This window comes from Salvelinus namaycush, chromosome 31 (assembly GCF_016432855.1).
Source record: "Salvelinus namaycush isolate Seneca chromosome 31, SaNama_1.0, whole genome shotgun sequence".
NCBI classification, from domain to species: domain Eukaryota; kingdom Metazoa; phylum Chordata; class Actinopteri; order Salmoniformes; family Salmonidae; genus Salvelinus; species Salvelinus namaycush.
Window position 1 is genome coordinate 19,763,982 of NC_052337.1, and position 12,125 is coordinate 19,776,106.

Below are 12,125 nucleotides of genomic sequence, written 5' to 3' on the forward strand. Positions count from 1 at the left end.
CGTAGGAAGTGCAATATGACCCCATAGACACTGTATATTAGAAAGGCAATGAGTTGAAAAACTACAAACCTCAGATTTCCCACTTCCTGGTTGGATTTTTCTCAGGTTTTTGCCTGCCATATGAGTTCTGTTATACTCACAGACATCATTCAAACAGTTTTAGAAACTTCAGAGTATTTTCTATCCAAATCTACTAACAATATGCATATATTAGCTTCTGGGCCTGAGTAGCAGGAAGTTTACTCTGGGCACGCTTTTCATCCGAACGTGAAAATGCTGCCCCCTATCCCAAACAGGTTAACTAAAAACATCCTAAAGATTGATTCTATACATCATTTGACATGTTTCTACAAACTGTTATATAACTTCTTGGACTTTTCGTCTGAACTTTCGCCTGGACTTGCCCGCGCCTCGTGAGTTTGGATTGTGAACTGAACACGCAAACAAAAAAGGAGGTATTTGGACATAAATGATGGACTTTATCACACAAAACAAACATTTATTGTGGAACTGGGATTCCTGGGAGTGCATTCTGATGAAGATCATCAAAGGTAAGTGAATATTTATAATGCTATTTCTGACTTCTGTTGACTCCACAACATGGCTTGTTTTTGTGTCTGAGCGCCGTACTCAGATTATTGCATGGTGTGCTTTTTCCGTAAAGTTTTTTTCAAATCTGACACAGCGGTTGCATTAAGGAGAAGTATATCTTTAATTCTGTACATAACAGTTGTATCTTTTATCAAAGTTTATGATGAGTATTTCTGTAAATTGATGTGGCTCTCTGAAAATTCGCCGGATGTTTTCGAGGCACAACATTACTAACCATAACGCGCCAATGTAAACTGAGATTTTTATCGAACAAAACATAAATGTATTGTGTAACATGAAGTCCTATGAGTGCCATCTGATGAAGATCATCAAAGGTTAGTGATAAATTTTATCTCTATTTCTGCTTTTTGTGACTCCTCTCTTTGCCTGGAAAATGGCTATATGTGTTTTTGTGACTAGGCTCTGACCTAACATAATCATATGGTGTGCTTTCGCTGTAAAGCATTTTTGAAATCGGACACGATGGGTAGATTAACAAGAAGTTAAGCTTTAATTTGGTGTATTGCACTTGTGAATGTATGAAATATTTTTGAATTTCGCACTCTGCCTTTTCAGAGGAATGTTGTCGAGGGGTTCCGCTAGCCGTAAGAATTAATGTGAGTCTGGAAGGTGAGTTTACAGTCTAACCAGACAACTAGGTATTTGTAGATGTCCACATATTCTAAGTCAGAACTGTCCAGAGTAGTGATGCTGGAAGGGCGGGCAGGTGCTGGTAGCGATGTGCTGGTAGCGAAATTGATTTAAGAAAGTTAAAAAAGTATCACAATAAAATAACATTAACGAGGCTATATACAGTGAGGACAGGGGGGGGGGGGGGCAATGCAAACAGTCCGGTGTGGCCGTTTGATGAATTGTTCAGCAGTCTTATGGCTTGGGGGTAGAAGCTGTTAAGGAGTCTTTTGGACCTAGACTTGGCACTCTGGTAGCGCTTGCCGTGCGGTAGCAGAAAGAACAGTCTATGACTCGGGTGACTGGAGTCACAAGGCACCCGACATTATTACTGCATTACCACCTCACTGCACAGAACACATGCACATACACACACACACACACACACGCACACACACACACACACACACACATACACACACTACACCGGGAGCTTTTCAGTACAGGTGCATCAAAGCTGGGACAGAGAGAATGAAAAACAGCTTCTATCTCAAGGCCATCAGATTATTAAACAGCCACCACTAGCACAGAGAGGCGGCTGCCTACCTGCAGTCTTGATATCATTGGCCACTTTAATAAATGGAGCACTAGTCACTTTAATAATGCCACTTTAAGAATGTTTACATATCTCACATTACTCATGTCATATGTATATACTGTATCCTTCACTATCTATTCTTTACTATCTATTGCATCTTAGCCTCTCTGTCACTGCTCATCCATATATTTTATACCTATATATTCTTATCCCATTCCTTTACTAGATTGTGTGTATTAGATTTTGTTGTGGAATTGTTACCTGTTATTACCTGTTAGATATTGCTGCACTGTCGGATCTAGAAGCATAAGCATTTCGTTACACTCGCAATAACATCTGCTAACCATGTGTATGTGACCAATAAAATTTGACGTAAAGATTGAAAAAAGTAAAGGGCCTAGATAGCTGCCATGGGGAATTCCTGATTCTACCTGGGTTTTGTTGGAGAGGCTTCCTTTAAAGAACACCCTCTGTGTTCTGTTAGACAGGTAACTCTTTATCCTCAATATAGCAGGGGGTGTTAAGCTATAACACATACATTTTTCCAGCAACACACTATGATCGATAATGTCAAAAGCCGCACTGAAGTCTAACAAAACAGCCCCCACAATCTTTTTATCATCAAGTGAGCTGGACTTGGGTCATTGATAAGTCATTATCTCAACGCAGCCTTATAATGCAAGACAAAGGAGCTGATCGTGGACTACAGGAAAAGGAGGGCTGAACAGGCCCCATTCACATCGACCGGGCTGAAGTGGAGCTGGTCGAGAGTTTCAAGTTCATTGGTTTCCACATCACCAACGAACTATCATGGTCCAAACACACCAAGACAGTTGTGAAGAGGGCACGACAACACCTTTTCCCCCTCTGGAGACTGAAAAGATGTATAATTGTCAAAGACTCCAGTCACCCAAGTCATAGACTGTTCTTTCTGCTACCGCACGGCAAGCGGTAATGGAGCGCGAAGTCTAGGACCAAAAGGCTCCTTAACAGCTTCTACCCCCAAGCCATAAGACTGCTGAACATTTAATCAAATGGCCACCCGGACTATTTACATTGCCCCCCCCCCCCCCCCCCCCCCCCATTTGTTTTTACACTGCTGCTATTCACAGTTTATTATCTATGCATTGTCACTTTACAAATTACCTTGAATAACCTATATCCCCGCACATTGACTCAGTACCGGTACCCCCTGTATATAGCCTCATTATTGTTATGTAATTTTCTTGTGTTACTTTTTGATTTTATTAAATAAATTTGTAAATATTTTCTTAACTCTATTTATTGAACTTCATTGTTGGTTAAGGGCTTGTACGTAAGCATTTAATTGTAAGGTCTACACCTGTTGTATTCGACGCTGTAACGGCATTCCTCCTCCTCTTCATCCGAAGAGGAGGAGCAGGGATTGAACCAAAATGCAGCGTTTGAATTCGACATAATATTTATTTACAAAACGGAAAAACACGACAACACTTTAACAAACTACAAAACAATAAACGACGTAGACAGACCTGGACGACGAACTTACATGAAACACGAAGAACGCATGAACAGGAAAACTGACTACATAAAAGAACGAACGTACAAACAAACCGAGACAGTCCCGTGTGGCGCGACAAACACAGACACAGGAGACAACCACCCACGACAAACAATGTGACAACACCTACCTTAATATGATTCTCAATCAGAGGAGATGAAAACCACCTGCCTCTAATTGAGAACCATATTAGGTACCCATTAACCAACATAGAAACAGAAAACATAGACTGCCCACCCAAACTCACGTCCTGACCAACTAACACATACAAAAACTAACAGAAAACAGGTCAGGAACGTGACATAACCCCCCCCTTAAGGTGCGAACTCCGGGCGCACCAGCACAAAGTCTAGGGGAGGGTCAGGGTGGGCATCTGACCACGGTGGTGGCTCAGGCTCTGGGCGAGGTCCCCACCCCACCATAGTCAATCCCAGCTTACTTCTCCCCCTCAGAATGACCACCCTCTTATTCCACCCACCTAATATAAGAGGCAACACAAAAATAAGGGACAGCTCCGGGACAAGATAGCTCAGGACAGAGAGGTAGGTCAGGATAGAGAGGTAGCTCAAGATAGAGAGGTAGCTCAGGATAGAGAGGTAGCTCAGGATAGAGGGGCAACTCCGGACTGAAGGGCAGCTCCGGACAGAGAGACAGCTCTGGACTGAGGGGCAGTTCTGGATACATGGCAGCTCTGGACGCTCATGACTAGCTGACGGCTCTGGACGCTCATGGCTGGCTGACGGCTCTGGACGCTCATGGCTGGCTGACGGCTCTGGACGCTCATGGCTGGCTGACGGCTCTGGACGCTCATGGCTCGCTGACGGCTCTGGACGCTCATGGCTCGCTGACGGCTCTGGACGCTCATGGCTCTCTGACGGCTCTGGCTGCTCATGGCTGGCTGACGGCTCTAGACGCTCATGGCTGGCTGACGGCTCTGGACGCTCATGGCTCACTGGCGGCTCTAGCAGATCCTGTCTGGTTGGCGGCTCTGGCAGATCCTGTCTGGTTGGCGGCTCTGGCAGATCCTGTCTGGTTGGCGGCTCTGGCAGATCCTGTCTGGTTGGCGGCTCTGGCAGATCCTGTCTGACGAATGGCTCTAGCGGCTCCTGACTGACTATCGGCTCTGACGGCTTGGGACAGACGGGCGGCTCTAATGGCTCGGGACAGACGGATGGCTCAGACGGCACTGGGCAGACGGATGGCTCAGATGGCGCTGGGGAGACGGATGGCTCAGATGGCGCTGGGGAGACGGATGGCTCAGATGGCGCTGGGGAGACGGATGGCTCAGATGGCGCTGGGGAGACGGATGGCTCTGGCCGGATAAGGCGCACTGTAGACCTGGTGCGTGGTGCCGGAACTGGAGGCACCGGGCTAAGGACACGCACCTTCATGCTAGTGCGGGGAGCAGGGACAGGGCACACTGGACTCTCAAAGCGTACTATTTGCCTGGTGCGTGGTACCGGCACTGGTGGCACCGGGCTGAGGGCACGCACATCAGGACGAGTACGGGGAGAAGGAACAGTGTGTACAGGGCTCTGGAGACGCACAGGTGGCTTAGTGCGTGGTGCCGGAACTGGAGGCACTGGGCTGGAGACACGCACCATAGGAAGAGTGCGTGGAGGAGGAACAGGGCTCTGAAAACGCACTGGAAGCCTGGTGCGTGGTGTAGGCACTGGTGGTACTGGGCTGGGGCGGGGAGGTGGCGCCGGAAATACCGGACCGTGCAGGCGTACTGGCTCCCTTGAGCATTGAGCCTGCCCAACCTTACCTGGTTGAATGCTCCCCGTCGCCCGACCAGTGCAGGGAGGTGGAATAACCCGCACCGGGCTATGTAGGCGAACCGGGGACACCATGCGTAAGGCTGGTGCCATGTAAGCCGGCCCAAGGAGACGTACTGGTGGCCAGATATGTAGGGCCGGCTTCATGACATCCGGCTCAACGCTCAATCTAGCCCTACCAGTGCGGGGAGGTGGAATAACCCGCACCGGGCTATGAACACGTACAGGAGACACCGTGCGCTCTACTGCGTAACACGGTGTCTGCCCGTACTCCCGCTCTCCACGGTTAGCCTGGGAATTGGGCGCAGGTCTCCTACCTGCCCTTGGCCCACTACCTCTTAGCCCCCCCCCCCCCCAAGAAATTTTTGGGGTTTCTTCTCGGGCTTCCTTGCTAGCCGCGTACCTTCATATCTCCGGTCTTGAGCTTGATTCTCCGGCTTCCAGCTACGTCTCCTTGCTGCCTCCTCATACCACCGCTCTTGGGCTCTCGCTGCCTCCATCTCCTCACGAGCGCGGCGATATTCCCCAATATGTGCCCAGTGTCCTTTTCCCTCCAAGACTTCTTCCCATGTCCAAGACTCCTGTTTAGTAGGCCACTGCTCGAACTTACGCTGCTTGGTTCTGGATTGGTGGGTGGTTCTGTAACGGCGTTCCTCCTCCTCTTCATCCGAAGAGGAGGAGCAGGGATTGAACCAAAATGCAGCGTTTGAATTCGACATAATATTTATTTACAAAACGGAAAAACACGACAACACTTTAACAAACTACAAAACAATAAACGACGTAGACAGACCTGGACGACGAACTTACATGAAACACGAAGAACGCATGAACAGGAAAACTGACTACATAAAAGAACGAACGTACAAACAAACCGAGACAGTCCCGTGTGGCGCGACAAACACAGACACAAGAGACAACCACCCACGACAAACAATGTGACAACACCTACCTTAATATGATTCTCAATCAGAGGAGATGAAAACCACCTGCCTCTAATTGAGAACCATATTAGGTACCCATTAACCAACATAGAAACAGAAAACATAGACTGCCCACCCAAACTCACGTCCTGACCAACTAACACATACAAAAACTAACAGAAAACAGGTCAGGAACGTAACAGACGCATGTGACAAATAACATTTGATTTGATTTAATTAATGCTGTGAAAGGATCCATGAACCCAAATGATTTGGGTAGATCGCATCCTCCTTATAATACAAGCTTTGTTTCCAGAAGGTATCAAAATTGTCAATAAATGTTACTCCCACAGAGCTGCAATAGTCTCGTAGCCAGTTATGGAGAGCTAAAAGTCTGCTGAACCGTTCAATGCCACGATTTAGGGAGGGCAGAGGGCCAGATATTATGGGGTGTTTGTTGGTGTCAAGTAGACACCCAATCAGTTCTTTAAAATCCATCTTCAGCTGTTCTGAGCTGCCCTTCATAGTGTCATTTGACCCCACATGAATCATGACAGTATCAACCCCCCTGGTGATATCCTGAACTTTTGCCCCAGGAAAACACAAAGTGTAGATTGCGAGGCCAGATTGCGAGGCCAGAGCCACAGAACTCACCTGAGAAGAGGGCTGCTGAGACGCCGGCTGCGTGCAGGCCACAACAGCCAAAGGGACAGAGCTCAGATCCAGAGAGCATGGCCCAGCGGAGGGGGGCCGTGGTGGTCCAGGCTGTGCCCAGGCAGCGAATTAACTAGGATAGGGAGAGGTAGCTGGAGGGGCATCCACAGCCATGGAGGGAACGCCCAAGCCGCCGGCAGAAGACAGCTGGTACAAGGGCTCAAAGCGATTTGAAAGCCTGGACGCGGGGGAAGAAGGCAGGCACACCGAGAACGATTCTTCTCCTTCTTTCTGGTACAGACACATCCATTTACACTCACCTGGATTCGATCAATGAGCAGCCATTTTCTGGTTCAAGCTAGTAGAGGGGTGCAGTGGCGGAAATCGATCATAGTCCAGGAAGGTCCCATTATCATCCTGGTTTTTAAATATATATATATTTTAGTTTTAAGCCTATCCCAAATGTTAACCCTTACCTTAACCATTAATGCCTAACCATAATCATTTGGAGTTAATGCCTAAACATAACCTTAATACTTCAAAATTTGACGTTTGAGAAACATGGGTGAACAACTAATTTTGACGTGAGACTGTGAGAGCTGGTAGGTCGGAGTCACACATACACACACAAAGCATTTATTGCATTATCACACTCTGTCAAACACAGTTCCTTATACACTTATACATAAGAGGTTGCCTGCAAGAGTGTGTCTGATGTAAGAGTAACACAAACCACCTGCTTTCATCCCAAAGTGAAAAGTAAAAGCTTCGATAGGACCAATACAAAACACACAGTCTATCCTTCAGTACAGGGCTAGAGTCTCTCTCTCTCTCCGCCCCCGAACACGGTCTGGCTGAGATGTGTGTGTTTGGTGCCATGTCTGTGATTAGAACTCTCTTCATCTACATTCATCTTCATTCTCCTCTGTTCCCCTCCCAAGAATTCTATTAGAACCCACCCAAAGCCCAATATAGAACACACACACATGCGTGTGCGGGCGCACACATACATATAAGATATAATATGAGTCTAGGAATGTTTTGCTTTTCTAAGAATGGACAAGCATAAAATCCATTATCCATTATGTATAGTCAACAGTACACTGAGAAAGAAGGGTTCCAAAATGTTTATTTGGCTGTTCCCATAGAAGAACCCTTTTTGGTTCCAGGTATAACTATTTTTGGTTCCATGTAAAGCCCTCTGTGTACAGGGTTCTACATGGAACTCAAAAGGGTTCTACTTGGAATCAAAAAGGGTTCTTCAAATGGTTATCCTAAGGGGACAGCCAAAGAACCCTTTTAGGTTCTAGATAGCACCTTTATTTCTAAGAGTGTACTCTCTGTCTGGATGATGGAGAATATGGAGGGTAAAATACATATATGTGTGGTATATTATCTGTTGATGTGTCTTAAGCATGGGGGCCTGATAAAATACACAATCAAATACATTGTTAACATGTTGTTTCCACAGTATATTAGGCTCAAATGTTACCCCAACTAGTTGTAATCTGTAGTCCCATGGAATTGGCAGAAAACAATTGCCACATAGCATCTTCTGATGATAGTTTGTCTAGAAAAACATTTACAATGTACACTGCAGGGTGCAGCTTGCTAGTTAGACCAGTTTAGAATCACCCAGTGACATTACCTTTCCTGTGACTTAAAGTCTTGAGCTTCCCAACCATTAATGCCATGGCTTTTATATACCATGGCCATGGAGTACATTGTGTCGTTGTGAATATAGTATGGTATTGAATCCCGGAGAGGACTGGTAAGCGCTATTTCTATAGAATGCTAACATATAGAATGATTATTTCCTTCATGCTGAACTGAAGGCATGCTTGGAGCCAGTGGTGTGCATGAGGTTATATATCTATGTATGCGTATGAACCTTCTTTAGGGATGTTTACCTGCCTTGTGTGTGTGTGTGTGTGTGTGTGTGTGTGTGTGTGTGTGTGTGTGTGTGTGTGTGTGTGTGTGTGTGTGTGTGTGTGTGTGTGTGTGTGTGTATGTGTGTGTGTGTGTGTGTGTGTGTGTGTGTGTGTGTGTGTGTGTGTGTGCGAGCAAGCAATATTCTTTCCTCTGTGAATGCTGAGGTAGCAGAGGCGTGAAGTGAGGGAAATCAAGGAGGCATAGTTTAAATCTTTCTTTATTTCCTTCTCCTACTCTCTCTCTCTCTCTCTCTCTCTCTCTCTCTCTCTCCCTCTCCCACGCTCCCTCTCCCACGCTCCCTCTCCCACTCCATCTCATTCTCTCTCATTCTCTCCCTCCCCAACCTTTCCTTTCACCCTCTGTGCACTTTTTCACTCTCTTAATTTGCCCCCCACACTCTCTTTTTCTCTTTATATCCTCTTCCTCTCACCTATTTTGTTACAAAAACAATGAGGTCCTGACACCTTAATCACTTTATATCACCTATCCCTATTTAAATGTGTAGAGTTGAATATAACATGGAAACACATTGAACTTTAGATTTTTATTCGGTACATGAAAACTTAAGCAACATTTTTTGGGGGTGAGCTACGATTTTTCTCCACAACAAGTCAGTTTGGTGGAAACAAACAACTGAAGGGAAAATGAGAGCTTCAAGTTCCTTGGTGTCCACATCACCAACAAACTAACATGGTCCAAGCACACCAAGACAGTCGTGAAGAGGGCACGACAAAACCCATTCTCAGAACCCCTCAGAAGACTGAAAAGATTTGGCATGGGTCCTCAGATCCTCAAAAGGTTCTCTACAGCTGCACCATTAAGAGCATCCTGACTGGTTGCATCACTGCCTTGTATGGCAACTGCTCGGCCTCCGACCGCAAGGCACTACAGAGGGTAGTGCGTACGGCCCAGTACATCACTGGGGCCAAGCTTCCTGCCATCCAGGACCTCTACACCAGGCGGTGTCAGAGGAAGGCCCTAAAAATGGTCAAAGACTCCAGCCACCCTAGTCATAGACTGTTCTCTCTGCTACCGCACAGCAAGCGGTACCGGAGCGCCAAGTCTAGGTCCAAGAGGCTTCTAAACAGCTTCTACCCCCAAGCCATAAGACTCCTGAACATCTAATCAAATGGCTACCCAGACTATTTGCATTGCCCCCCCCCCCCCTTTTACACCGCTGCTACTCTGTTGTTATCATCACTTTAATAACTCTACCTACATGTACATATTACCTCAACTAACCGGTGCCCCCGCACATTGACTTTGTACCGCTACCCCCCTGTATATAGTCTCGCTGTTGTTATTTCACTGCTGCTCTTTAATTACTTATTACTTTCATTTCTTATTCTTACTCATATTTTTTTTAACTGCATTGTTAGTTAGGGGCTCGTAAGTAAGCATTTCACTGTAAGGTCTACACCTGTTGTATTCAGCGCATGTGACGAATACAATTTGATTTGATTTGAAATGCACACATTTTCTTTATGCGGATTTGAAAATATTTGCATGAAAATCTGTCGCCAACTGAATGGAAAGCTAAGTAATGATGGTGAAGCTTGGAGACATTTTGGGATTAAGTGGGTTGAAATCTTCTTAGGAGTGACACAGGGTTGACAGAGGGTCAAAATGCAGAATTGTTGTACTTTAGCAAGCCTGTATTCATATTCAAAATGTATTGAATTATCAATGTGGTATATTAAAGTGCACTTCATTTAATATAACAGGCTTTTAAAATTCCATATTGGTGCATAATTCCTACTTAAAATATCAAAGGGAGGCAAAAGGCACCCATTTTGTGGAACGACCCGCTTATGTAAGAGTGCTGGTGAATTAAGCATTTCTCAACAGGGCTAATGTTTACGTGTAGAGACCGACAGTGTCAGTTTAGAAAACCATACTAGGCTGCATCCTTTGTCACCATTGTATTGATCACCTCCACCAAAGATACTGATACTCCACCATGTCCCAAACAAAACATATTCAAACTGCTTTCATAGTGCTCGGGAGTCCCATAGGGCGGCGCACAATTGGCCCAGCGTTGCCCGGTTAGGGGAGGGTTTGGCCGGGGTAGGCCATCATTGTAAATAAGAATTTGACTTGCCTAGTTAAATAAACACATATATTTAGTAGTGCCAAGACATTCATGTCAATCAGGCATCAATAACTGAATAATATGTGAATTACTCAAATAGTTAACACTAATACTAGGACAAGGTAGTCTGTCTGTAGTCACTTCTGGAAGGTATTGTTGTGAAGCCAGATAGCACCAGCAGCACTCCTTGTGGCTTCTTCTACTGATGATTGATACTGTCTTTTGAGCAGAGCGTTATGGGCCCTGGTCAAAAGTAGTGCACTATAAAGGGAATAGGGTATAATTTGGGACACATTCACTGTCAATTGTTAAAGGGATAGTTTGGGATTTGGGGAATAAATGTTTATGTCTCTGCGTCCAGTATGAAGGAAGTTAGAGGTAGTTTCGCGAAACAATGCTAACTAGCTTAGCGCAAAAAATGGAAGTCTACCTCTGAATTCCTTCATACTGGACAAAGAGACCTAATAATGGTATCCACGTGTTCTTCTGACCTGTTCTTCTTTCCTGTTGTTATTTCAATGTACAGTATATATTGTAATGACCTGACTAGATCATAAAAGAACGACTGTCCAGACAGAGGATTGAGTTTACGAATGGACGGTTTATTAAACCAACTTTACACAGGCTACTGTTTGGCCGTAGCCCACGCCAAATAAATGAAAGATAACCCACAAGCCAATCGTGACCTTCTCTTGTGAAGCCCAGACGTAAGAGAGAGAACAAAGGCAAAACCTGGTCTTAACTTCCAATGCTCCATCCCCCTGCCCAACCCCCCTCCACGCCACTCCGCCAACCACCAGGATGCCCGGCATCAGAACATTCCAGGCATTCCCGTGATTGGCAGATAGCAGGTTGACTGACATGTCGGACCCCGCGAACACAACCACCTACTAGCCTAACACATAACACACAGCTGTCTGTGCGGGTCGCTACACAGCCCCCCCACCACAAAGTCCCTCGTCCCCGAGGGAACAAACAAAGTCTCTGAAGCGACCCGGAGGTCTCCTTTGCCTGCGTGGCCGTGATGGTCGCAGAGTGCCCCTCTGGGAACCAGGGGATGAAGGCAGGGATATGGGGGACAAGGAAGCGGGAACGGGTAATACAGTCCGTGGCTCTGGGGAACCACGCGGTGACACAGGGGGGGAGACAGGGGGAGTGGGCTGTCTGGAGCCTTGTCTGCGGCACCTGGGGGTGGGTGCCTGGAGAATGGCATTGCCAGAGAGGGGAATTGTGGGGGTTCCTGGGGTTTGGGGAGAAGAGGCCCCTCTGTATGGGGCTAACCTGTCCCGGTGCAGTGCCACCTTTCTCCCCCTGGGAGGAAGCTGCACCCGGTAAACAACCTCCCCTACCCTCTCCAGGACACTGCAGGGTCCCACCCAGTGACTGT

General features: G+C 46.4%; 1 protein-coding gene across 1 annotated transcript in view; it reads right to left on the reverse strand.

Annotated features, from left to right (window-relative positions):
• The window catches only part of LOC120025504 (WD repeat domain phosphoinositide-interacting protein 4-like), a 61,360-nt gene that overhangs the window by 14,898 nt on the left and 34,337 nt on the right, over positions 1–12,125 (reverse strand). Inside the window, exon 9 of the mRNA XM_038970071.1 lies at positions 6,715–6,847. Within this exon, the coding sequence (XP_038825999.1) occupies positions 6,715–6,847 (133 nt within the window). The remainder of the gene's footprint in view (positions 1–6,714; positions 6,848–12,125) is intronic.